Source organism: Phaseolus vulgaris, chromosome 1 (genome assembly GCF_000499845.2).
Source record: "Phaseolus vulgaris cultivar G19833 chromosome 1, P. vulgaris v2.0, whole genome shotgun sequence".
NCBI classification, from domain to species: Eukaryota; Viridiplantae; Streptophyta; class Magnoliopsida; order Fabales; family Fabaceae; genus Phaseolus; species Phaseolus vulgaris.
The window spans coordinates 37,317,039-37,343,912 of record NC_023759.2 but is presented as its reverse complement, the minus strand read 5'-3'; the positions used below and the strand labels follow the sequence as shown (position 1 = coordinate 37,343,912).

Below are 26,874 nucleotides of genomic sequence, written 5' to 3'. Positions count from 1 at the left end.
TAGATATTTCCTTTAATAGAGGGGAAGAACTACGAAATTGTGGTAGAAATTAAAAAAAAAACTAATATTTCAGGAGAAAATAACTATTTTTTAAATATAAAAGCTATTTCCGTATAACTTCAATTTAAGACTTTTTCTAGTAATCTAATCATTTTCAGCTAGAATCCAAAGAACTTATCAGATTATAAAGTTTTCAGATATGTCTTCATTTTTTTTTACAAATTTATAGGCGTTGTATACATATATATATATATATATATATTTCCCTTGGTATTATTATAGCCACTTATTAACAGAAGAAAATGCAGGAAAAAAAATAGTCTTTTTTCAAGCTTTTCTGATACCCATTAATTAGTGTGATGATAGAAATTATAAAAAGAGTAAAAATAAACTTTGAATTAGTGTTGTCTCGAGATCTGCTAAAATTAAGTAGCGAAGCACAAATCGAAATATATAATTGCTCAACACTTTGATTTATATTGAAGAATATTTAGATTTTTAGGGCATAAAAACATATAATATATTAATGTGAAACTCGTACGTGAATATTTTGATGGAAGTATGGAGCAAAAGTCAAGGTTCCCTCTGAATCTGGTATATATCCTTCCATAGAGTTATGTAACATCAACATATTTTTTTCCTTAATATTTTTTTTAATTTCTTTGTCTATAAATACACAAGTCTCTCAACCCATTCTCATCAAACAACAGTCCCAAACCTTTCAAAGAGTAATATATCTATTTTCTGAGAAAATACACAAAGGGAAAAACAAAGAATAATGGCCCTCCTTAAACACCTCCTCCTCTCTCTCCCCATTTTCATCATTTCTTTTGTTTTTTGTCATGCCACCTTGCAAGAGGACCCACTTACCAGTATATATGTTCATCATTCACCTTCCACTGATAATGGTGGGACATTATTCAAGAACTTCAACAAGCAAAGCATAAATCTTTTGAGCTTAAACAGGTTGGAGAAGCGTAGCTCCCTTAGAAAGGTTAATGTCAATGATTATGGAGCTGAGGGGAGTGGTGATACTGATGACTCAGAGGTTCACTATGTCCAAAACTAAGTTTTTCTTCTTTTCTTTTAGCTTCCACTGTGTCTATTAGTTTGGTTTTTCATAATTGCAAAAATGACATTATTATTTTTCTAACTGTATGTGGGATATATTTCAGGCTTTCAAGAAGGCTTGGGATGTGGTATGTTCTTCTGGGGAAGCAATTCTTGTGGTGCCTGAGGAGAATTATCTTCTCAAACCAATCAGATTCTCTGGCCCTTGCAAACCTAACATTGAAGTGCAGGTTACTTACACTGGAAATTACGCTAGTGATTAATTATTCCTCCTTTTTTATGCTTCATCTTTAATGCAAAAATTGATTAGTTAATCAATATCTATCTATATCAGTGACCTCTGTGAATAACCATGAACTATTGATGTAAATTTTCAGATTTCTGGAACCCTTGAAGCATCAGATGATCCATCAGATTACAAGGAAGACAGCAGTCACTGGCTTGTGTTTGAGAATATTAAGAAACTGTTTGTTTATGGTGGTGGAACCATCGATGGAAACGGCAAGATATGGTGGAAAAACTCATGCAAAAGGAACAAAAAGCGAGTAAGATATTAAGTTTAATATTATTTTATTCAGTTATTATATAACAATACTATATATATGCGTCCGTGTGTTAATATTATATTCAAATGATGACTGATTTATATATATTTTTCTGCTTTCTTTTGCAGCCATGCAAGGATGCTCCAACGGTATGTGTAGCTTTGTCAAAGATCAAGGAAAATGGATTGAAATTAACATGAATCATATAAATATATACTTTGTTAGATAAAATAACAATGATTTTATTATCTGTGTTTTTAGGCTCTGACTTTCGATAATTGTGAGGACTTGATAGTTGAGAACCTGAACATAGAAAATGCTCAACAAATGCACGTTTCATTCCAAGACTCCGAGAATGTTAAGGTTTCTGGCCTTAACGTGATTGCACCAGAGGATAGCCCAAACACCGATGGGATTCATGTCACAAATACGCAAAACATCCAAATCTCAGATTCTGTCATAGGAACTGGTATCTCATAAAAACATCCAGATACTACTATTTCATTTGAGAAATTGTTTTCATTTTTACTTTCATATAAAAAAAGTGTTATCTTATTTTTTATAATTTTTCTTAAAAAATATATAAAGTAAGAAGTAAAATAAACATTTTACTAACTAAAAAAAATGGCAAATGTTTATTATTCTCAAACCAAAAGGTGGTAAAACATTAAATGTCTAACCATAATAGACCATTTCACACTGAATGTTGAGTGTAAAATTTTGTATCTATCTTTTCTATAGATATACATATTATAAGTATAAATAAGGCCTGCATCTACTTAATAGATGCAAAAGTTTTTTCTCATAAATTCATGTTTTATTAAGTATCATATATTGATTTCAGGTGATGATTGCATATCTATTGTACATGGATCTAAAAATGTAGAAGCTACAAATATTACATGTGGACCTGGTCATGGTATCAGGTAATTAACATCACAGCAGTAACAAATATCTGTTAAAAACATTCCATATGTTATTTTGTATTAATTATTTTATGCGAATTTTACTTGCAATGCTGTTGTTTCAGTATTGGAAGCTTAGGGGCCGGAAAATCCAAGGAAATTGTTTCAGGAATATTAGTGAATGGAGCCAAGATTTTTGGAACCAAAAATGGAGTTAGAATCAAGACATGGCAGGTAAATAATTTGAAAATTAATTTTGAATTTGTATATGTGCTAAAGAAGAAATTCAAATTTTTTTGGGTCTACTCTATATGTAGGGAGGTTCAGGAAGTGCTAGTGACATCCAATTTCAGAACATTGAGATGGAGAATGTGACCAATCCCATAATAATAAATCAGAATTACTGTGACAAGAAGAAAAAACCATGCAAAAAACGGGTAAACATAAACAACCCTTTTGCTATTAGTGGACGAAATTAACAAATACCACTACCAATGATTATATATAGCTTTTGCAGAAATCCGCTATTCAAATCAAGAATGTGTTGTACCAGAACATAACTGGTACAAGTTCTTCTGATATAGCTGTGAAGTTTGACTGCAGTGAGAAGTTTCCGTGCCAAGAGATAAAATTGCAGAACATAGACCTTAAGTGCGAAGACGGAGATGATGCTGAGGCTTGGTGTAACAATGTTGAATTATCTTACTTAGGACACGTTAAGCCTCGTTGCAATTCAGAAAACATTTTTACCACCTTTTGGAAATACTTTTCATGGTATATATGAATCATATACAACACGAACAATATATACATATATATATGTGGCATCGATTAATTAATTGATTTGTAGCCAATAATGTGATTCTTTGAACAATGATTGTGATAAGTGCAGATATTGCTATTATTTGACATATCACATGTCTATGCAATAAAATTCAATTATTAATTTGATCACGTACGTAGCTTCCAAAATTATGTAAGAGTGTCTGTATCTGTTCAATCTCTGCCCATTTCCGAACTGATTTACACCTATGCTCTTGTACAAAACTAACGCATTTACCAAGTTTATGCAAAATTCTGGAAACTGCATGTCAAATTATGAGTATAATGTGTAGTAAATTAGGCGTTAAAATAAACAAAATTAAGTAATCATTGTCCATAAGGACTATCCGTGATGTATTGTGCAAGTCTCCCAGGATACAACATGAACTTTTCTGTAATTTCCGAAAATCAGAACTAGGAAGTTACTCTTAAAAGAGTAATACCAAATAGAACCCAGAAAGATTGTAATAATAAAGTTATGAGGAGAGAGAAAGTGAAAGGTGAAAATTGGAGAAAGGAATATGAAGATACACGGTGGTGCTATGAAGAAGGTGAAATGAGAGATGTATTTCTGAATAAGGTGAACCCTTGTTAATATAGGGGAAAAATGTAACAGCCTCAAACGGTCACAACCCATGTTCCAGCAATCATTGGTGGCACTACTCCAGGTTCCACCTGCACAACTTTTTCAACCTTCAAAAATCCAGTAATGTGGAGGCGCGCAACTTCCAAGTCGTACGGCACGATCCAAGGAGGTGGGGATGACAACTTTTACTTTTGAAACTTGGAGTCACTATCAGCTTCACTCTCCTTTTGAGATTTTCTCCAACGGAGACATTGAAAGATTATGGTTTATGCTCATCTTTGTTTTTCGGTTTTTTATTTTACAAAACTGATTCTTATTACAATATTAGCAAATCCCCACGTCAATTAACATCTTTGTTTTTATTTTTTATATTATTGTATACATTTCTCCTCGAGATGTAATCATTTTTTAGTATTAATTTAATTTATTATAAAATATTTAGTAAATTATTTAGTACGTTATTTTTACATCATTTTTAAAACTGTAAAAACTCTATGACATATAGAATTCTGTAAATTGGACACAATGAATTAGTGAATTTATTTTTGTCTTCATTATACCACACTAAATAGGGTTCGAAAACCAGAAGAGTGAGTAGATTTCTCGTGACACATAATAATTATGTTACCCTAAAGGAGATGGATTTAGGGGGAAAAGTGGTAGAATGTAGAGTTCAGAAAATGAGAATAGAAAGTTTCGGAAAAAAAACTATAACACGGATAAGAGGCTGTCAAATTAGAAAATTAAACATTTTCTTCTATGAAAGCAATATAGCGTAGCTTTTAATGTTAAACTAATACTTCGTCAGTCCTATACAGTTTAAAGTTCTTTTATAAACAAAAATAAATGACATTTTATTTTTAATAACCTCATGTTTTTTTATTTTTGTTATAAAAGATTGAAACATATTTGAAGTCTTTCTTAATTCAATTATTTTTTACTAATAAAAAAATAAATTATCTTACTAATTTTTTATGGAAACTGAGAGAGTAATTAATTTGAGTATAATTTAGACAAAACAATATATTTTATTAAAATGTAAAAAAATCAGTCAATTTTAGAACTTTTTTTATGAGACTAACAAAATTCCTCTAGAATGGTCACATTATATCGATCTAAGCATTTCAATTTCGAATTTAGATTCCAACGAGTTAGCCTAACAGTATGTATATATATTATTTTAAATTAAAATATTTAATAAATCACTACAACAAAATTATGAAATAGAAACCAATTTTAGAGAAAAAAAATAATTAGTTGCTATAGTGACTAAATTAGAGACCATTTTATGGATTAAATAATTTTTTTTTATCTAATTAGCAACCGAGGTTTTTGCTACCAAATTTAGAATATAAATAATTGGTAGTTAAAACATTGATTGCTAATTAGATACCAATTTAAAAACTATTTAACAATAATAGAAACTAATTTAGAAACTAATATTTTTTTAAATGGTCTCTAATTTTGTTACTATTACAACTAATTATTTTGGTATCTAAAAATTGATGATTTCTATTAGATAATTTTCTTGTAGTGAATGATTTTTATGTAGATTTTTTGGGGGATTTCATTTACACAGAATTTATTCATGTGTGTTTGTTCCAAAAATATCTAAATTACTTTTTTATATTTTTTATTGAACATTTTTATTAATTTCGAAATATGAAATTTGGAGACTTTTTGAGTTATAAAATCTATAAATTAAAATTTGTTTTCATTTATATTTTAAATTGTATAATCTTAAATATAATTTTTCTTTTGAGAGGTTAGTTTTCTGTTCATTTTACTCGGTTCGACAGGTCTAGATTCTTTTTCTTGTTCTTGTTTTGGTCTTTGGTTTTCTTCTTTAAGAGGCACAATTTTTCTTTGATGTGGAGTCGTTTAGTGTTTTTTGTTTTACATGATGCTATTTCATGAAACACTAGGAGTTTTTTTGCTTTGTGTTTGATAGGTTTGTTTTTACAGTAGGATGCTTAGAAATGTTGTTCGGATTCCTTCATGTATAAGGGTTGTAACACCTCTTTGTGTTCTTTTTATATTTATATTTATTTTTATTTGCTGATTAAAAAAATCTTAAATACAAAACTTGTCTTCCAAATTTGCAATTTGAAATATAACAAAATTTGTATTTTAGATTTCACATTCCAATATGAAAATTTTGTATTCTGTATTGTATAATCCATAATATAAATTTGTATTTCAGATTGTAAAATTCATAGATGCTTTTGATTTTTTTTAATCAGCAATAATAGATATTTTTTATAGTTTGGGGGTGTAGGAAAAAATCCCAATTTTGCAACATATGTGTTCTAAATTTGAAAATATCCATCGTTGTTCTAGTTTAAAGTTTTTCTACATTTTACTATTTAAAAAAAAATTAGATTATTGCACCATTCAAAATTATTTTTTACATAAAAAAAACTTTTCAAAATTAAGTAATCCTAAAGTTATTTTTATTTCTTGAATAATTTAAAAGTCATTTTTTTCATAAGGAAACTTTAAGATTATATAATGTTTTTACTTTCTTTCAAATTATACATTATTGAAGTCATTTTATTTTATTTTTTTTGCATGAAACAAGTTTACAAATTCTAAAAATTGTTTTTTAGTAAAAAAACATTTGAATTATGTAATTTATGAGTGTTTTTCAGATTGCATAATCAATTTTTTCATATAAAAAAACTTTTGAATTATGGAATCCATAAATAATTTTCAGATTGCACGGTTTAAAGTGATTGTTAAGAATTAAAAAGACTTCCATAAGAATGTAATGTGATATGTTGATCTCTTTTAAATAGAGAAAGTGTTAGAAGACACTATCAAAGGAGAGACTACAATAGAGATGATAAAAGACCAATGATGATAGAAAGAGATGAAAAAAAACTAATGATATTTGTGTCTTTGACACACCACATGAAAGTGTAGGAGGAAATTATGGGGTGCAGGACGAAATACTTCATCTTATTATTGTAGGGGTCATATGCAATTTCGTGTCCATCAAACCCAAATTCTTTATGACTTCATCTCTAATAACTAAAAAATTGTCGGTGTTAGTTACTATAAGTATCAGATTTCAGAAAAAACAATTATTTTCTCATTTTTTTTATTCTTTATTCTCTATGCATTCGTTACAGATTATTTTTATCTATTATAGTTATCCTTTATCGTAAAAAAATTTAGATAACAAAATTTATTCATGTAGCCTTTTGAGAGAAATTTGAAGAGGCTTAAATAAGAATAGTTTTTTTATGATTTTGGAGAGATTTGTGGAAAAAAAAAACGGAATTATTTTAATTGACTCAATAATTAGAAATTGAATTTTTGAATATACAGTTATGTTAAGTATTTGGAAAGAATATTGTACCACCCACACTAATTATAGATAACTCAAATATGGTTGCTGACCTAAACAAAAACTCAAATATGGTTGTCTCTTATGAATAACCCATGTAATGTATAAAAAAAAAAAAAAAAAAAAAAAAAAACTCTTTGTATTTTGTTTCTTAGTGCTAATAGTTTGTATAAAGAATAGGAAGAATAAAAATATTCTACCCAAGTATTTGAAAATAAAAAATAAAGTTACGTTTTTATAATTAAAAAATATAAAATAACTTTTTAAATCAAAGTAGTGAAGGAATAACGTACACATTTTTTTATTTTATTTTTTATCATCCTATTATCAAAATTTTGTATACAAACTGTGATAAGTTTGTGTTTTAACTTTAACTATTGACATAACAACATTATACATAAATTTAGTTGATATATTGTCCGTTTTAGAATTCGGAGTTCTAGTATATTTAAATTGTTTTTTATCTTTAACTCTTAAGTGATGCATGACTATTCAACGGATAATAACAAATTTTTTAATTGATGACTAAGAGAATGATTGTTTATCGTTGGAACCACTTTTCCATTTTGTTAGAGAGCGAAGATTCGGCTTTGGGACCTCGTCGATCCCCACCCAAGTCTTTTTTTAATGACAAAACCTTAACAAAATTTCAAATTTTAATGACACTCTCAAAATAATACCTTAAATGTGATGGTTAAGCTAATAATATTGTCTCAACGGACTTAAATTTGGATCAGTTTCAAATTCAAAGTATCTTATTCTAAACTCAAAAAGAACATACTAAAATTTTTCTAATAAAGATTTGATAAAAAAAAACTAATCAATGCCTTGAATTGAGTGCTATAATTTTTTGTTTGAGTTTAAAAAAAAATAAAAGAAATAGAAACACACGTTGTAAAGTTCAGAAACCAGATTACTTTTTTTTCTTTCGGTGTAAGGATTAAAGTGATTGCTTTTTCCCCCTCTTTATTTATTACAAAGACTGGTTATATACTAATAATTTAATATTGAGTCTATATTGTTATAGTGATAAAATATACCACCATAATTTTGTTGTTATATTTTGTTTTAATGGTGGTATAAAAATTGATATAATACCAATAAATTATGATGGCTTGATTTGTAACTTAATTAATGATGTTACTAATTTAATCATTATTCAAAGTTTATTCGTGGTTATGTAAGGTGTGAAAGGTGAAGTATTTCTGTTTGTGTCTGTCTATTTACTTGATCGAAAAAATATTTGTGTTTATTTCTACAAATTGACAAAGATTTGCAAACGGAGAAATGGGCTAATTGCTTGAAATGTGTTCTTTACATATAAGTAAAGAAATTTCACAAAAGAAAGGACATTTATTTTTCTTACTTTGCTCACAGTTTATTTTTTAATTTTTAAAAGATAACCAAATCTTAAAAATAAAAAGATAAATAAATTTACATAATTTTCAATTTAAAAAAATAAATTTATGAATATAAAATTATAAATATTTTATTATATGTATCTATAATAAAAATAAATATTTTTTACATCAAATATTTTAATTAACTAAAATCTACACAAAAATATCTTATATTTTATTATTTAAACATTTTTAAAGATAATAATGAATTTGTAAACTTACAATTTACATATTTTAAAAAAATTAAAAATTTTCTTACAATCATCCTATCACTCATAAACGTCAATAAACTTTTCTCAAAATTCACTCTAACATACCTTAATCTAAACAATTCCACTTTCTTTACCCTTTCTTCTTAAATCACTTCAAATTCAGTATTTCAAATCCTCTCATCAATCCAAACACAACCTTCATTGCAGAAAAAGTGGAACTTACTTAAAAAAAAAGCATCTTCCTTTTAATCATCTAACTTAGTATCTAATGAGATAAAGTTTAATTGTATTTGTGCAAAATAAGTTAAGAAGTTAAGATGAGTTACATAGAAAAGTTTAGTTCTCAGAATAAATTACAAAACTGTCCCTTTTAATTAGTTGGTGTAGCAACGGTAAGATTCAAATGGGGGAATGAAAGAAAGGTTGGAAACTCTGTTTGGCTTTTTAATGGCATGGTGCAACGGCATGAACAACTTTTGCTTTGTACTATTGAATAGCAACTTCTTGCCATGATGCTGGTGGCATCTTTAAACACACATTTCGTATTCTATGCCAAAAGTAAAGTCTAAGGGGCCAAAGTAGTAATCACCTGAAGATTTCTGAGACAAATTAAACCTTGTCATCATAACTGTCTCCACTAACTTTCTGATAAACAATGGTGTCATATTTGAAAAATAAATCTCTTGTAATGCTGAAAAACAGTAGTGTCCTTCTTTAGAACAATCACTTCAACCAACTTTCAAAAGGGACTTGAATGGACTGAACAACCGAATTTCACAAAGACCAATTTTCAGATTTAATTTGGTTGATTAAAAACTTAAAATATGCGCTACTTTATTTTCCTCTTCAAGTATCACTAGCATGAGACATCTCTGCAAATATTGGAACATGTTTTTTTTGAAGAAACTGAAATATGATCTTTTACTGGAACAATGGTGTTTAAAGAAGAAGAAATGAATGAGCAACAAAATAAAACCAAAACAGAAAGCCCAATAGAACAACTAGGTGAATCTAACATGAATATAAGGTCTGCAACTGACACAATGCTACTCTATACATCAGTTAAAGCTATGTAACTTTTCCCCAACATTTGTATCACTTGGCTAGCCAAAGCAAAGCATTTATCAGCTTCTATACTGACCTACAATGTTTGTGTTAGAATAGAATGCATCTGATAAGAGCCTTTCTGATTCATTTACTTGCATCCCCTGCTGGTGCTGGCTTTGGTTCTTCTGGTGGAGGTGGGAGCCCTCCATCAATGCAACTTCTACACTTCTTTTCAACCCAACCTTCTATGTCGTTCTCCCCATTGCCCCCTAAGTGCCTTCCACCACACAGTCTAGCAATCATTCCTGCAATGACACCCACTATTGTGATCACTGCTATGACCACCACCAGTGTTTCAATTGACCTATGAGAATAACGGTTTGGTTCCACCACTTTGGGTGGTGTCTCAACAAAGGGCTGCATTTCACTCCCCATCCTGAACAAAATGATTCTGCTCAACTCAACTCCAACACAACCCTGAATATAAATGAACTCTCGATTGGCCTAGTTGAAAAGGGTGAGCCTATAATGGCATATATTTATTGCAAGTTAAGAAATATAAGAAAAATGGGGAAATGAGACAGCACAAAGTTGGATTCTGGTTTCTGAATATTAAGCATAGAGTGCAGAGTAATAGTGTCAAAGTGAGTGGGGTATCATTAACTACAACTGATAAGTGAGAAAATGTTGTAGCTATAATATAGGATTCCAATGGTTATGAATACAAGTTATTTTTGTCTTTGGTCCTTTCATGTTATTATGTTGCATTTCTTTTTTGTTGGTCTGCTTTATTTGACTGATTTCCTTGTAAAATAAAAGAAGGTGTGACTTTTGAGGTGCAAAACATAGATGAAGGCCAAAAGCTTCTGACTCCACATTAACTCATTAATAATATATGGTTTGAAAGGGGACTTGTAGGTTGTCAGAGAGGGGTATTGGATTCAATGGATTGCGTTGCAATTTGCAACCTCACCCTCAAATTATTTGATTTCTCTTCCCTAGTTTGTCCTTTGTGATGTCACATGTTAATGTTGAATCTGTTAGTCTGTGACCACCCAAAGAACCTGGTGATTTTGTTTGTTTTTGGTCTTGAAATTTTCCCTAGGGTTTTGCTGACTACTTACCTTGTCTCTTATATGTCTTAAGCAATTTGAGAGTTATGAGCTCTGCATTCCCCTCTGTACCTCAAATTGGGTGGTTTGTCAAGTTGTAGAAACTTTAATGAGTACGATCACCTCACCTGAGCATTGAAGACTCTCATCAGACACATCTGCCACCTCTGGAGCTTAGACCATGGACCATCGTAATTTGCTTGAATCAGATATATTACTCCTAGTATCAAGATGAGGAACCACAAATTTTTCTTCCAAAAAAATCTCATTTTCCATTTCTGTTTTTGGGTAAATTCAGTTACGTTTTTGCAAGGGATATGGTAGATATTTGTATGTGCATTTATGACCCATATGACTACGATTACCTCTAAAATCATTCATGAAGCTTATTTAGTGGTATTTTTGAAATTTTTTGAACTAAAGCAACCGTTATCATATCCTAGTTTATACTAAGGTTTAGGCAGGGTTTTTATAAAGGATGGTTGTTTCTTGATCTAGCTTCTCGCTTAACATTGTTATCAGTATGTCCTACTCATAGTTTCATCGATCTCACTGCTATTGTGGTGCACTCTTCCTTTTTTCACTTCAAAATCTAATTTGGTTTATTTCTTATTTTTTATTTTTATTTTTTTTAAAGATTATTTTGCATTGGGGGTTATTTTTAATTATATTAGCGATTTTGAATTATATTTTGATATTTTATTTGTTGTATTAGTAAATTCTTTTAACACATTAGTATTAGGTTCAAGAATATCTAGTCTCCCCAAGTTCACATTTTATGTTATGTCACCAAAATTTCAATATATATATATATATATATATATATAAACTTTAAATTATAAATTTTAAAATAATTATTTAATTCATAAACTTGTTGTAGGTACAGTTGGCTCTAAAAGTGGGGTTGAATGAAGCTTTAATTTTTTTCAACAAATGAAATAGTATTGTTGAAAAGACTACCTAGCGGGTTGTCCAATAAATCGTCTAGAAGAGACGTTCTCGTAGGATCTTCTAACAAATCATATATGAGTATGAATTAAAAAATAAGCAACAACAAGAGTAATCGAGATATCAACACAAGGGCTTATCCTGATTCATCAAACCTTGGGCTCCATCCAGTCCTTTAAGCAACTACAGAAGAATTTTCACTAGTCAATGAACACTTTTAAAAAAAGTTCATACGAATATAACTTCACAAAGTGAAGGATTATAATGGTCTCGCACTCAACTTGGAAAACTAAAAGTTCTTATAACACTACAACTATCAATATGTTCAGGAAGATCACATTATATATTTTTGTTGTTATTTTTCCCTCACTCTTCCCTTCAGTCTCTTTGTAAATCTTTTGATTTTATTCTCTACTACATGATTTTGTTAAGATCATATTTTCGTCTTCAAAGAGGTCACTATATTGCATAATGTGACTCTCCTCTTAATGTGGTCAAAGTCATGGTGGAGAAAGTTCGCATTGTGAAGCTACAATTCTTGTGCCAACAGACGATGGCACAAACATTTCAAACTTTTATAACCTGACTTAGGTACTTTGTTAGAGTTTTTTAAGGCCTCCCGATAAATGAAATTTTTGTTTATTTTGTAGTAACATCATCGAATATATAGTCCTCAAAGAAAGAAACAACTTGTATATATGAATAATCCTATGGTCACATTGTTAAAGAATGTTATGGTTATGGGTACAAACCCAATGAATGTTCCATGAGACCCTACTGTAATTTTCAGGAATAATGACATCCCATAATATATACATATGTTAGATATGTTAGAGGTTAAGAAAAACTACCAAGAGCAAACATATCAATCATTCAATTACAAATAATGTAAGTCTCCTAAACATTATATTTAATTTTAGATTTTAAAACTAATACATTGACTATGCTATAAATGATTATGTATTAATGAGGGGAAACATCATGTGTATGGATTCATGGATCCCTAACTCATTAATTCATTGAGAAACATAAAAGTAAAATTCAGACATATATCATCAACAGTTGGGTTATAGTGGGGAATAAGATATACTTTGCATCATATATTTCAAAATAGGTGAATTTTTTAAGTAATAATGTATTATTGTACTAATATTTATTTTCAATGCAGGCATCATCAGCAACTACTTGTGATATTCCTGACTAATCACATTATTGCATGATTTTTCTCATTGCATAAGAAATTACCTACATATATAAGATAAATAGTATATTGATAATTAACATTAATTTATATACTTAAAGTAATTAAATGTATACCAACCAATGTTTTTTTCGTTATTAGTGTCTACTCTGGAAATAACATTTTGAATGGCATATCAAGTGCAAAATCCTAAAAGCTAACATGGTTGTGCTTTAAGATTATTGATTTGCTGATATTTGTCAATTAAATGTGTTAAGTAGGTGGTATTGAATTGTTGAATTGTTATGTAATAAACAAAATGGAGGGTGTGAGTGGGACAACTATTGTATAAGTCAGTATTGAAAGATGTTAGGATAAGGTAATTATGCTTAATTAATTCATTATTAAACAAATTATGTTTACTTTATGGACTAATAAGTTATTATATGTTGCAATATTTCATGGATGTCCTGCTATTTGAATCTAAATACATTAATTATCATATATCAACACAAAAAACCAATATTTATAAATTTCTACTATACATTAGACTAGATGATATTAAAATAGTTTTTTTTACTGTTGTTTCTAATTTTACTTTTAATATATGGCTTTTTATGTTTTAAAATTTATGACATTATATTATATGTTGATTTATGTTTCCATGTTATATTGTTGATTTTAGTTAGTTATGCAAAAAAAAATTGATACACACAAGTTTGTTTTTTTATTGAGGTAAAGAGTAAGAAAAAAAACTAAGAAAATAGGATACTACAATGGATATATATTATGAAGACACCTTTTAGTTACTTGGGGGTGACGGTAGGCGAGAATTTGTGTTTTTTGGGAATGGATGCTCAATAAGATATGGAGTAGGTTGAGCTCTTGGAAAGGGAAATCCCTCTCTTTGGCGGACAGGTTATACCTTTTCAAATCGGTTCTTACATCCATACCGCTTTTCTACGTCTCCTTATTTTGTATGCCGACAACTGTGGTGAAGGAAGTGAAAAGGCTACAAAAAAAATTTTTTTGGGATTGGGGCTTAGAGAACAGGAAAATTGCTTGGGTGGCGTGGGATAAGGTTTGTGAGTCGAATGACAAAGGTGGATTAGGGGTTATTGATTTAAGAAAATTTAACTTGGCTCTCCTAGAAAAATGGATTTGGAGACTTAAGTCTGAAAAAAAACAGTTTATGGAAGGATATTCTAGACTCTAAGTATGGTGGGTGGAGGGGGTTAAGGTCTCAAGGTCAGAATTGTAAGGAATTGCTTTGGTGGAGGGACATTGGGAAGGTTTGAAATTTAGAGGAATGGGGTAATGACTTTGAAGACAAAGGTTGGTGGGAAGTAGGGGATGGAAAAGAAATTAGGTTATGGGAAGATAAGTGGGTGGACAATGTGCCTTTATTGCATAAATTCCCTAGGCTTTTTTCAATATCTTTAGATACTGGTCGCACTCTTTCACAAGTTGGGGTTTGGAACAATAATAGTTGGTCGTGGAAACTGAGGTGGAGAAGGAATCTCTTTGTGTGGGAATCTAGTATGGTTGATCTTTCTTTGCAGGTGTCGGATAACAAGAGAGGGTGAAAATAAGACCGATAAATGGCTCTGGAGGGATGTTGATTCTACAGACTCCTCCATGAAGGAAACCTATAATATTCTCACGGGGGAGGAGTTTGTAGTTGTTGAGGAACCTTTCGCGGAACTCTGGACATTAAAGACTTTACCTTCAACGCAATTTACGGCTTGGAGGGTGTTATGAAATGCGATTGCAACTAAGGACAGTCTCTTGAGACGTGGTATACCTTTGGTGTTTGTTCGATGTCCCTTGTGTGGTGTGGAAGAAGAGTCGGTAAGACATTTATTTTTTGAATGTTCGGTAAGACATTTTTCTAGTTATGTTCTCTTCTCGCAGGATCGGTTATTGTCTTTGGCAATTAGTTATGGCATAGGTCAAACTGTTGGTAAAAACCTTATTTAGTTGTTGAATTTTGTGTCTGTTCTGAGGGTGTGTTTCACTAGTGGGTTGATATAATTGGGGATTCTTCTGTATCTTGTTCTGATATGTGATTTTGGGTAATGTCGTGTAAGGTCTGGTGGATCCTTACCTGGTTGGGTGCAAGGATACTTGTTTTGTTTTTTTTTAATAAGGGTTGGGCACCCCTGAAGTACCTCCTTTTGTTTTATTTATTCTTTGTTGATAAAAAAAACAATGGATATAATCATAATTTTGACAATATGTTTACCTACAAAGTTGATTTTGAACAAACTCGTTGTTGAATTAGTATAGTAATTAACAATTTATTAACATAGTATCACTTGCGATAATGGTTTTGTGAAAAATCATCATCATATATACAACTTATGAAAATGATGTTTAATAAGAATTATTGTTATAAATGTACATACAGCAATAATTCTAAAACCGTTATCAAAATATGCTTAAATTATCATTAAAAACATATTTTCTAATAATAATGGTTGATTTAAACAGTATATTGGTTCTCGAAAATTTATTTACTATAATTATGGAACTTGGTAGAGTTTGGAATAGAAATGAAAGATATTTAACTTATACATAAATGATTCTCCTCTTGATTGTTCTTTTGGTGTACTCATTTGTTTCTCAATTTTACCCTTTTATTTCTCACTTTGTAAAAAGCAGATGTTAATTTTAAATTTTAAATGTGGAGCAGTTTATTAAACGTGGAACAGTTTGTACGACGTGGAGCAGTCTTTTCCCATATATTCAGCTCTCTTAAAAATCATAGTTGTTATCCCTTCTTATCATTTGGTTTCTTATTCTTTCTTTGCAAAAAAAAAAAAGAATGAATACCAGCAGATGACTCAATCTGTGACTATGACCTTTGTCCATAGCATTTCGATCTGGATGGAGATGTGAACAAAGAGCAAAAGAACTTATTCTTCTTCACTCCAATTACATCCTTATTCACGGATCACCTATTATTCTCATCACAAATGTGTCATTGAACTTTCTCCAAATTCCCCAATAGAATTTTGAGTATAGGATTTCTTACGCAATCTTTCTCGCATGAGGTGGGAAAGAGGTTCCTTGTGTTGTGGGGAAAACGACTATTACGAAATATTGGGTCTTCGCAACTTAGTAACATGTTGTTTGTCATGCCTTTCACAACTAGACCTTTAAAGTCATTGTTTGAGGGTGATGCTCACACTCTTTTCTTGACAAGTTCACTCTTTTTCCTCTTTATCAAATTGATCATTCTTTCATTTTATTTTATTTTATTTTATTCGTTTCATTAAATTAAGAATTATTAATAAATATAAAATATTGAATGTTTTTTTTTATTGTTGTATGTTGTAGTAATATTATAACTTTAAAAATGTTAGTATCTTCATGATTTCATACTCGACTTCGATGTCTTATTTGAAACTACATTACTTTCTCCTAAGTATCATGAATAAATTTTTCGACTTAATATGCATTTCGTTTCCCTGTTTTTTTTCTTTTCTCTCTAATTAATTCTTTTAATTGCAGTGATAATAATTTAGAGAATGAAGTTTGACAGTGTGGACGTTGAAAGCAGAACTCATGACAAGTCCAGCACACTCGAAAGTTAAAGCATTACATGATAATTTTGATTAATCTATCTATAATCTAATACTACTTTAGTTTAGACAAAACAAGAACTTTCAGATGGCAGAATTTAACACACTTGTCGGTGATCTCTCTTGCACCACCATCTGAAGGAGGCAACTCCCCAACCCTCACAATTTCTCTCTCTGTTGATCCTATTCCATCTTCAAATAGGATATTTTTCTTTTTTAATTTATGGTCACTCTTTTGTTGAAAGCTATGAAGCTCGGATACGGTGATTGCAAGTCGGACACGTATCGGATATGGACACTCGACAGATGCGCGGATGACACAGTGTCGGATGACTTGAGCTGGACCGGACACGGCGCAAGTAATGGACCTCGCAGGAAAAAGGAAAATGGAGAAGTTGAAAGTGAAAATGAAGAAGGAACCGAGAAGAAGAAGGGTTTCTAAGAAATTTTTTTAAAATGAAGAGTACATACTATACTATAGGTATGTATTGTGAAGTGTGAAATTATGAAATGCATTTTTTTATGACAATGACTTGTCTTTTCGAAATACATTCATTTATTAAATTATTATTACTTTCACTCTAACACTAATTGTGTTGTGTCTCTCCATTTTAAATTTAATATTATTATTTTTTAACTTAAATTTAAATACAATTTATTATATAATTATATAATATTCTGTATATTTTTATAATTTAAATATTATATTTTTATTTTACTTTATTTTTAAATTTCAAACATAAAATAATTTTTTATAATTTAAATTAATTTTTAAATAGTAATAATATTTTAAATATTAAAAGAAATAATATATTTTAAATCACAATATTTTATATTTATGGTTATGAAAATATAACCACTTAATGATAAATATTTGTATGATTATATAAATATGTAAATATGTAACTATAACCAGATAAATATTCGTATGATTATGTAAATATAATCCTTAAATATAAATATTTGTATAATTATGTAAATATAACCACTTAATGATAAATATTTATGGTTATGTAAATATAACCACGTAATGATAAATAATTTTATGATTATATAAATATGACTAGATATATATTTGTATGATTATGTAAATATATAAAAAGAAATAAGATGATACCTAAGAGGACAGAGGATCTAGTATTTATCCATAGTAATATTTGTCTTCTCTCAACAAATTTCTCAAAGAAGAAAAAACTGAATTGTGGGATATTACAGATGATTTTTCATTGGATGAAAATGAAATTTTTGAGATTGCTAATTTATCTCTTGATGAACTAGAATTAGAACCGGTATTTTTCAAAGAGGAAGAACAAATATAAAATTCAAACATTATAATTTAAATATATTTATCTTTTTGTTAGATTTTTTTATAAATGTATTTTTTAACCTTTTCAGATTAGAGGGAGTATATTAATATATATATATATATATATATCGTGTCCCGTGTCCTATATTTTTTAATTTAATCGTATTTTTGTGTCTGTATCCGTGTCGTGTCCGTGTCCGTGTCCGTATCCATGCCTGATAGGTTGAAAGTGATAACTTTAATTTTTTATCTTTAATATTTAATAAATATATTATTTTCGTACAGTCATTTTTTTAATATTTGAAATTATGTTGTTTTTAGTAGTTGTTTAGTTTTATCCATTGAATTAAATAATTTCATTACTTGCTCTGTCTTTAATATTAAAAAAAAATATGTTATTCAAATCAAATTTGTTAAAGTGTTGTGGTTTAAGTTCTAATTTTTAGGTTTTAAAACAAGTTTGTTTACATTGATCTAAAAATATTTAGTAATTTGTGGAATAAACAAGATATTTATTTTATATAATATAGGATCTGAATAAACACAATTGAACCAACTCCGTTTTTATGAGATTTATTTAGTCCAAATTATGAGAAAAATCTAAACCTTTATAAAGTAATAAAAAACATTTATTCATAATCTGTTTATTTTCGAATTTCATTTAAACCAATGGGTATTTAACTATGAGTGTTTTCATATCTTAGTTATTCCTCTATATCTTAGTAATGTTTTCTAGCCTTGAAGTAGGTGTCATTGGACAATATCATTATAAAACTACGTTGAATTTGGGTATGTTGAATTTCGGTTGAATGTTGAATTTCGGTTGAAAGGGATGATTCACAATTATAAGAAAATAAATTCTATGTTGAACTTTTATAAATGATTGGGTGGATTGCTAAGTGATTTATATTGGATAGAAGATTAAGAAAATATGTAAAGAGATTTGAGCTTCTCCTATATTTGTATTATGTTGAAAGGTTATGGAAATTATACCTTATTATTATTGTGATTTAAGACTAAAATAATTTTTAATTTTTTTAAATGTAGAGACATAAAAGGTAATTATACCTTATTATTATTGTGATCTTATAGTTAGATTACAGTAAAATTATTTTGTTAACATTATTGAAATGTTTTGTATTTAATGATATATTTCAAGGTTAATTTAAAATTATAATGCTTAAATAATAAAATATTATAATTAATATAATTATAAGCGTGTGTGGAAAAGAAAGATAAATAATTTAAAAATTTTAAATTCACTTTAATAAAAAAAATCTTATAACGTATTTATTTAACTTAAAAAATTAATAATTTATAATATATATATATATATATGTTTATATATAATTATATTTATAAATATTAAAAATTTGGAAAAATATACTTTAAATATTATAAATAATTTCGAATATCTCTTTCATTAGTAATTATATTTATAAATATTAATATTTATATAATATGTTAATATAATTATTTGTACAGAACAATTATGTTGAACTTTATATATTTATAATCAATTATTTTTAAAATACAATTTATTTTTAAAATAATATTTTTATTTTACTCCACTTTTTTCATTAGGTTTATCATAAAAATAACATAAAAGTAAATATAAAATAGTATTATGGTTGAAAATCCACATGGTGAGTTTGAGTAAGGAGAGTTTTCGTTAATGATTAAATAAAAGAAGCTAGTTAATTTGTAATGCGTATCTATTTATATATATTTTTATTATAAATTTATATGTATCTCTTACCTAATATATAATAATAAAAAATATTGAGAATTTAATAAAAAGTATTATTTAAATGTTAAAACATGTATCATAAATTTATATATATTTGTTATCTAATATATAATAATAATAAAAAATGTGAATACACATATTCAGAAATTCTTGTATTCCTGCTAATTAGTATAAAATAAATAAATATTTATTTCAATTCATAAAAAAATACATAATGATGGAGTCATTTGATAAATAATAACACCAATTTATGATATTGGATTGATCTTAAAAGTGATACTAAATTAGTCTCAACGTGATATTGTTGTCATATTGAAAAAACTACTATACTGTGATTCTGTGGTCTTACTGAAAAATTACTATACGGTTTTCATGAATATAAACCAAACTTATACAATATAATTATAAATAACATTTTCTTAACATAAGAAAATGGAAATTTAAACTTACTTTTCTTCATAAATAATATTATCATTTTCTGTAATTTTAAAATAAATACACATAGCTTATACGTTTAATAAAATGATACTCACTTTTTCATTCTATTTTAATAAATATTTGTATCAATAACAAATTATAAAATACAAATTTATTTTAAAGATAAAAAATAATTAGTTATATTGACTAATCATATACTATTTTAGATTCTATAAATATTATTATTGGTATCTATAGTATTGGTAGCTACATTATATACTAATTTAAAAATAATTTATTAAAAAATATTGTATCGATCAACACTGGATGAACCATGTAGGGCGATGACACATTTAAGATTTTTTTGATCATGATGGGGTTATTTTTGTTGATTTTTACCAAAATGGGGTCCGTTTAAAAAAAATTACAAATTTAGACAAGTCGTGCCAATTCGACACGACTTCAAATGCACAAGTCGTTCCAATTTGACACGACTCTGCCATGTCATACTGAAGTTGTGCCAACTTGGCACGACTTTTGCCCTGTCATACTGAAGTCGTGTCAACTTGGCACGACTTCTGTCATGTCATACTAAAGTCGTGTCAACTTGGCACGACTTCTGCCACGTCATATTTTTTATTTATTTTTTTAATTTTATTGTTTATATATTGGGTAGTAAGTTATGTAATTTTAAAAATTAATTTGATACATAACTTTCTAAGAGGGTTAGTTTTAAGGAACAAAAAATTGGATAATCGTGTATGGATCATGTCCGACGCCATTAAATATCAAAATATCAAAAAAATTTGCATACATGAGACATTAAATATCAAAATATACTTTTTGGCTAGTGGGGAACCATGTATGGCGGCAATGTCCTAAGGAGTTAATGACTAAAAATTTGAATAAGTTGATTATCCAAACATGATCCATACATGATTATCCAATTTTTTGTTCCTTAAAACTAACACTCTTAAAAAATTATGTATCAAATTAGTTTTTAACATAACATAACTTACTATATATAAACAATAAAAATAATATATATATATATATATATATATATATATGACGTGGCAAAAGTCGTGCCAAGTTTGCACGACTTCAGTATGACATGGCATAAGTCGTGCCAAGTTGACACGACTTCAGTATGACAGGACATAAGTCATGCCAAGTTGGCACGACTTCAGTATGACATGACAAAAGTCGTGTCTAATTGGGACAACTTGTGCATATGAAGTCGTGTCAAATTGACACGACTTGTCTAAATTTGTAATTTTTTTTAAATGGACCTCATTTTGATAAAAAGCAAAAAAAATAACCCCATCATGGTCAAAATCCCGTAAGTATTCACTTGATCGTCGGAGTACCTTTTGTAGGTCAACCCTGACCGAGTACCAGCAAACTAAAAAAGGAGACTTAGGGTGAGGAGCAAGAGAGCGATTGAACGACCAACACATCATCGATTATACAACCAGTCTTAGGTACTATCTAGGTTCACTTTGTCTATAAAAATACAAATATAAACTACTTTAAATATAAATAATTTTTTTAATTTTTAAAATATATCTAATTTAGTCAATATAATAATTATTTTTTTTATCTTTAAATTTTGTTTTTATTTAATAATTTTTTATAATATATTATGTTTGTAATAAATACCTTTTTTATATTTTTAATAAAATAACATTAGCATCCCTTATTTTATTTAAAATAAAAATAAAAAGTCATAAAAATTTAAATAAAAAAATGAAGTACAAAATATATAAAAAAAATAGAATGATTTAATTATAAGAAAATTGTTCTCATAAGATTTTCTTAAATATGGGTATAGTTCATCTAAGGTAGATTCTTTGTTGAAACAAAGTCTTTAATAAGAAAGACGGTCCTCAAACAAAACAATTTGGGAACTTTAGTTTCAAATTATACACTAGTGTTTCTTGTGCTATTAAAGGTAACTATAATACTTCTAATTTATTATTTTTCTATATAGGTGTATCAAACTTATATGTAAATATAAGAATAACTTAATAAATTTAAAAATATATTTTTATAATTATTTATTTATACTGATATAATATTTATAAAAAAACATGATTTTTTTTTTTATAATTTTATAAGACAATCTTTTTTTTTACATTTTTTTATAAAAGCTCGTGTTAAAAGAAAATCTTATTTTAACTTTAATAATATTTTTCATATATAATAATTCAAATTTATTATTAAAATAAGGCAATCTTATTTTCATTTTTTCTTTGTAAAAAATATTTATTTTTATATTTAAAAGACTTTGTTTTTAATTTTTAAAATTATATTTTAAAGTAAATAAAGGAAGTGAATGTGTCTTTATTAAAATATAAAAGGAGTAATATTGTTTATTGAAAACATAAGGATGATAAATGCATATTTAAAAAAGAGAGGATTATTCATTTTGCCTTATTTGTTATGCTTGGAGGAATTTAATTACTTTTCAGCAACCACTCTTTTTACTCATATCTAATCAACTATGAAGCTCAGACACTCCTCTTACATGGCGTGTCGGTATCGGATACACGTATCGGATACCGACACTCATAGAACACGTATTCGTGAAGTGTTCAATTCAAAACAATATTTGTTAGTTTTCTGACAATTCTAGCACGGTTCTAACATAATTTTAAAAATGAAAAATACATTAATTTTCTAAAAACTCAAATTTATTGTATAAATTTTTATTATGATTATAAAAATATGAAACAAATCCTTTTGAACCAATTGTGAAAAATATCTTTATACTAAAAAAAATATCTGGAACATATTTGTGCACATAAATCTTTATTGTCAATTTATATAATTCATAATTATATAATATATAGATTTGTGTCCCCGTATCCTACATTTTAGATATTATACATATCTCCGTGTCCATGTTCATGTCAGTATTAATATAAGTGTCTTTGCTACATAGTTCTTGTAGTTTCTTTTTTATCGTCTTTTGAAATATCTCTTTTAGGTAAAATAAAACGTTAAAAGACATGTTTATAACACTTCCCTAATACGAATAAAAATTTAATAAAAAAATCTCTGAAAATTTATTTTTTAAACGAATTAAGCATACTTTAGGAAAAAAAAGCTTAACCATTGAGTATTTAGATTAATTGACATAAGTTTATTCAAGAGAGAGGAAAAAATCAAAATGTATCAAACACTCCTATAAAAGATTATTTTAGAAAATATTTGTTTATATAAATTTTAATTATAAAAATCAAGTATTTACAAATATAGATTAGTTCAAAGTTCAGACTTGTAAGTTTTTAGTTAACATTGACGTGACGAGTGAAAAGCGCAAACCTTAGTTAATCAAGAAATTAAAATAGTTAATATTATTTCTAATTATATTTTATTATTAGATTATGTTAGATTAGATAATCATTCCCTCCTTTTCCTGGATTTCTGGTTACTTCTGTCATCTCTTTCTTTCCACGCTATATCCTTGCAGTTAAAAAAAAATCTCTCTAAAAATTCATATTTGATTTTTAATTTCTGAAGGGGAAGAGAGAGAGGGAGAGAATTCGTTTTCTCTCCTCTGCATTGGGTAAAGCTTAATTCCGATATGGGGACTCCGGAATTCCCAAATCTCGGCAAGCATTGTTCTGTTTCCGATTGCAGGCAGCTTGATTTCTTGCCCTTCACATGCGATCGCTGTAATCAGGTTCATCAATTCTCTCTTTTCGTTTTTTCTATTATAAATTCACATGCTTATACTCTACCTATTTATACATTTACATGATTGCATTGATTAATTTATATTTTAGTGATCTTACCTGTCAAAGGTCATTAAATTGACATTCAAAGTCAAATTTGCCACCAATGGTTGCAGTGATGGTGGAATTTTGTTTTTTTTTAAACATAATTTCAGTTTCAAATCTTGCACATGAAGAAAGGAAACATAATAACGGTGTTTCTAATGCTGGATTCTGTATAGAAATTTATTATATCATTGATAAAGTTGATTTTGTTTTGTATCAGGACTGGATGAATAAAATAAAATAAAGAAACTGGTAGAATTGTGGATTTCTATTTTTCTGGTTTACAATTAACTTAATTGCTTAATTACACTTTTGACTTCCTCTGTTCATCTTCTCAATTTTTATGAATTTCTCTCTTTATTTTGTGTGTCTATTTGATCCTATTACTGTGTTGTTGAGTAAAGGCATTGATTAGGAGATTGAAAAAAATGCAATTAAACTTTTATCAATTGATGAAGTCTTCCATTGAGTTAACCATGTATACACAATTTCTTGCAGATATATTGTTTGGAACACAGAGGTTATATTGAACACAAGTGCACAAAGCCCAACAAAGAAGATGTCACAGTTGTCATATGTCCTCTTTGTGCCAAAGGAGTTCGCCTCATTCCAGATCAAGATCCCAACATAACTTGGGACCATCATGTTAACATTGATTGTGACCCATCAAATTATGAAAAAGTGACAAAGAAGAGAAAATGCCCTGCCCCTGGATGCAGAGAGGTGTTGGTATTCTCCAACACAATCAAATGCAGGGATTGCTTGGAAGACCATTGTTTGAAGCACCGGTTTGGTTCTGATCACAAATGTTCCGGTCCCAAAAAGTTGGAGACAAGTTTTTCATTCATGGGTTTTTTTAATACGACTAAACAAGAGGAGACAAAGCCCAATTTAACTTCAACAGCATCATCTAACTGGACTTCAAGCTTTCTCCACGTGGCTTCTAATATTCGTGCCTCAGCTGAAGCGAGCATGTCAAAATTTAACCAAGTTTGGCTGTCAGCTAGAGATGGTGTGGGACAAAGCAATGGCAGTGGAAATAGAAATGATGATCAAGGGGAGCATTGCCCTCAATGTGGTGTAAAGTTTTCCTCTAAGACTTCTTTGGTGGATCATGTGCAAAAAGTTCATGAAAGCAATGGGAAACAATTAGGGGTTAAGAAGATTGATGCATGCCCCAAGTGTAGTAGAGGGTTTGTAGATCCAGTGTCCCTTGCGGAGCATGTTGAGAGGGATCATGGTGGTGGTTGTGGAGCTTAGCAAATTCAATTTTTTTTAATAGATTTTCTTTTTATACCAGTGGTTCAATCATCATTTTGTCCTGTTTTACAGCAGAAGAAGAATGTGAATACTAATTTGAAGATGAGGCTGATTTGTTCCCAATGGTCCTGTAATTATGTCATTATTTAATGACTAGATCACTGTCATTTCTTCAAACATTCTTCCTTCATGTTTAGAATCAATCCAATGGCTTGATTTCGGGCGGTTTCCTGATTACTTATTCTGCTAGAATTTACAACCTTCCATTAATTAGCGAGCTTAATTCAAATCAAATTATTTTTAAATGTATAAAACTCTGATATATTACTGACTGAAAACTAGTTTGATTTTCATAAGAGAATATGAAATCTTGTTTTCTAATTTCCGTATCTGAAAAATCCTTATTATGGTCAACTTTCGGTCTCTTATCCTATTTTTTTATAAATAATTAAAGATATTTTAACTATTACTACTCTTAATTACAATAACACAAGTTTTTCCTCACTAATGAGAGTAGACTTCACAATATTATTGAATTTATTTAAACATAAAATTATCAAAATATTAGTTATCATCATATTAGTTTCTCTCAATATTTTTTAATGAAAACATTTCATGTTTGGTATTTTAATAAAGAGAAAAGTTTGGTTGATATTGTGAGTAGAAAATAATATACATTTGACACTATTTATAATAATATTTTTAAATTAAAAAATAAAATAAAATAAATAAGTATTAATAATAATATTTTAAATTAAAAATAAAATAAAAATAAATAAATATTAATTTATTAAAGTGTGAAAAATATGTTTTTATGTTGAGGGTGTTAAGGTTTATTATTACAAATGAGAGTTCATTTCAGTGTATGAATATATTAGACAATAGATTAAATTATTATAAAAAGTTTAATTTAGTTTTTTGACTTTTAAAACTATTGCAATGTTATCATTTTCTTAATAATAAAATAATCAAATTAAACTATAGTTCAAATTGGTATTTCATGCTTGTTCTTGATAATAGAAATAAGAGTAAATTAATCTTATATATATATATATATATATATATATATATATATATATATATATATATATATATGAGGTGTGAGAAACGAAACCTCCCTTTTTAACTTTCTGTTTGGATGTGCATGTACGATTTAGGATGTACTTTAGCAGTTGCTGGATGTGTAATTGTCGTGTGGAATAATCACAATAACTTATTTTCCCTACAGTGTGGTACCTTTTCAAAATTTAACAACCTTTTTGCAATAAAAAGATTTCACATAGGTAGATTAAATCAAGAAATGATCGTACAAAAATTCAATTAGGCATATAAAGGACAATAAGAGAAGTTGCTCTACCATCTTCGCCTCTTCCATATTTTTATACACACAACTTCATATCTTTATTAATTTATTTGAAAATTCTAAATCAAAATATACTATATTTATAATTTTTTAAATTTTATCTTAAACAATATGTGTCATCACGAAAGTAATATATAATACTAATATATACATACATATATATATATATATACTATGTCACTTTATTAAATGGGATACTAAGATAAAATTATTTAATATATGC

General features: G+C 28.2%; 2 protein-coding genes across 3 annotated transcripts; both read left to right on the top strand.

The window, feature by feature from the left end:
* The first annotated feature begins 694 nt into the window (after nucleotides 1–694).
* LOC137814068 (polygalacturonase-like) lies at nucleotides 695–3,475 on the top strand. Of its 2 annotated transcripts, none has more exons than XM_068616608.1 (9): nucleotides 695–1,048; nucleotides 1,176–1,301; nucleotides 1,449–1,616; nucleotides 1,745–1,765; nucleotides 1,878–2,085; nucleotides 2,461–2,542; nucleotides 2,647–2,755; nucleotides 2,839–2,958; nucleotides 3,030–3,475. In XM_068616608.1, exons 1-9 carry the CDS (start codon nucleotides 779–781, stop codon nucleotides 3,303–3,305), a joined length of 1,380 nt encoding a protein of 459 aa, XP_068472709.1. In that variant the 5' UTR covers nucleotides 695–778; the 3' UTR covers nucleotides 3,306–3,475. The 2 variants fall into 2 exon arrangements, with proteins under 2 accessions (XP_068472709.1, XP_068472710.1); XM_068616609.1 differs by having other exon boundaries at nucleotides 696–1,048; nucleotides 3,039–3,475.
* Nucleotides 3,476–23,637: 20,162 nt separating this feature from the next.
* LOC137816167 (zinc finger AN1 and C2H2 domain-containing stress-associated protein 13-like) lies at nucleotides 23,638–25,525 on the top strand. Its single transcript, XM_068619248.1, has 2 exons — nucleotides 23,638–23,931; nucleotides 24,527–25,525. The coding sequence occupies exons 1-2, from the start codon at nucleotides 23,833–23,835 to the stop codon at nucleotides 25,286–25,288; spliced, it is 861 nt and encodes a 286-aa protein (XP_068475349.1). The 5' UTR covers nucleotides 23,638–23,832; the 3' UTR covers nucleotides 25,289–25,525.
* The last annotated feature ends 1,349 nt before the right edge of the window (nucleotides 25,526–26,874 follow it).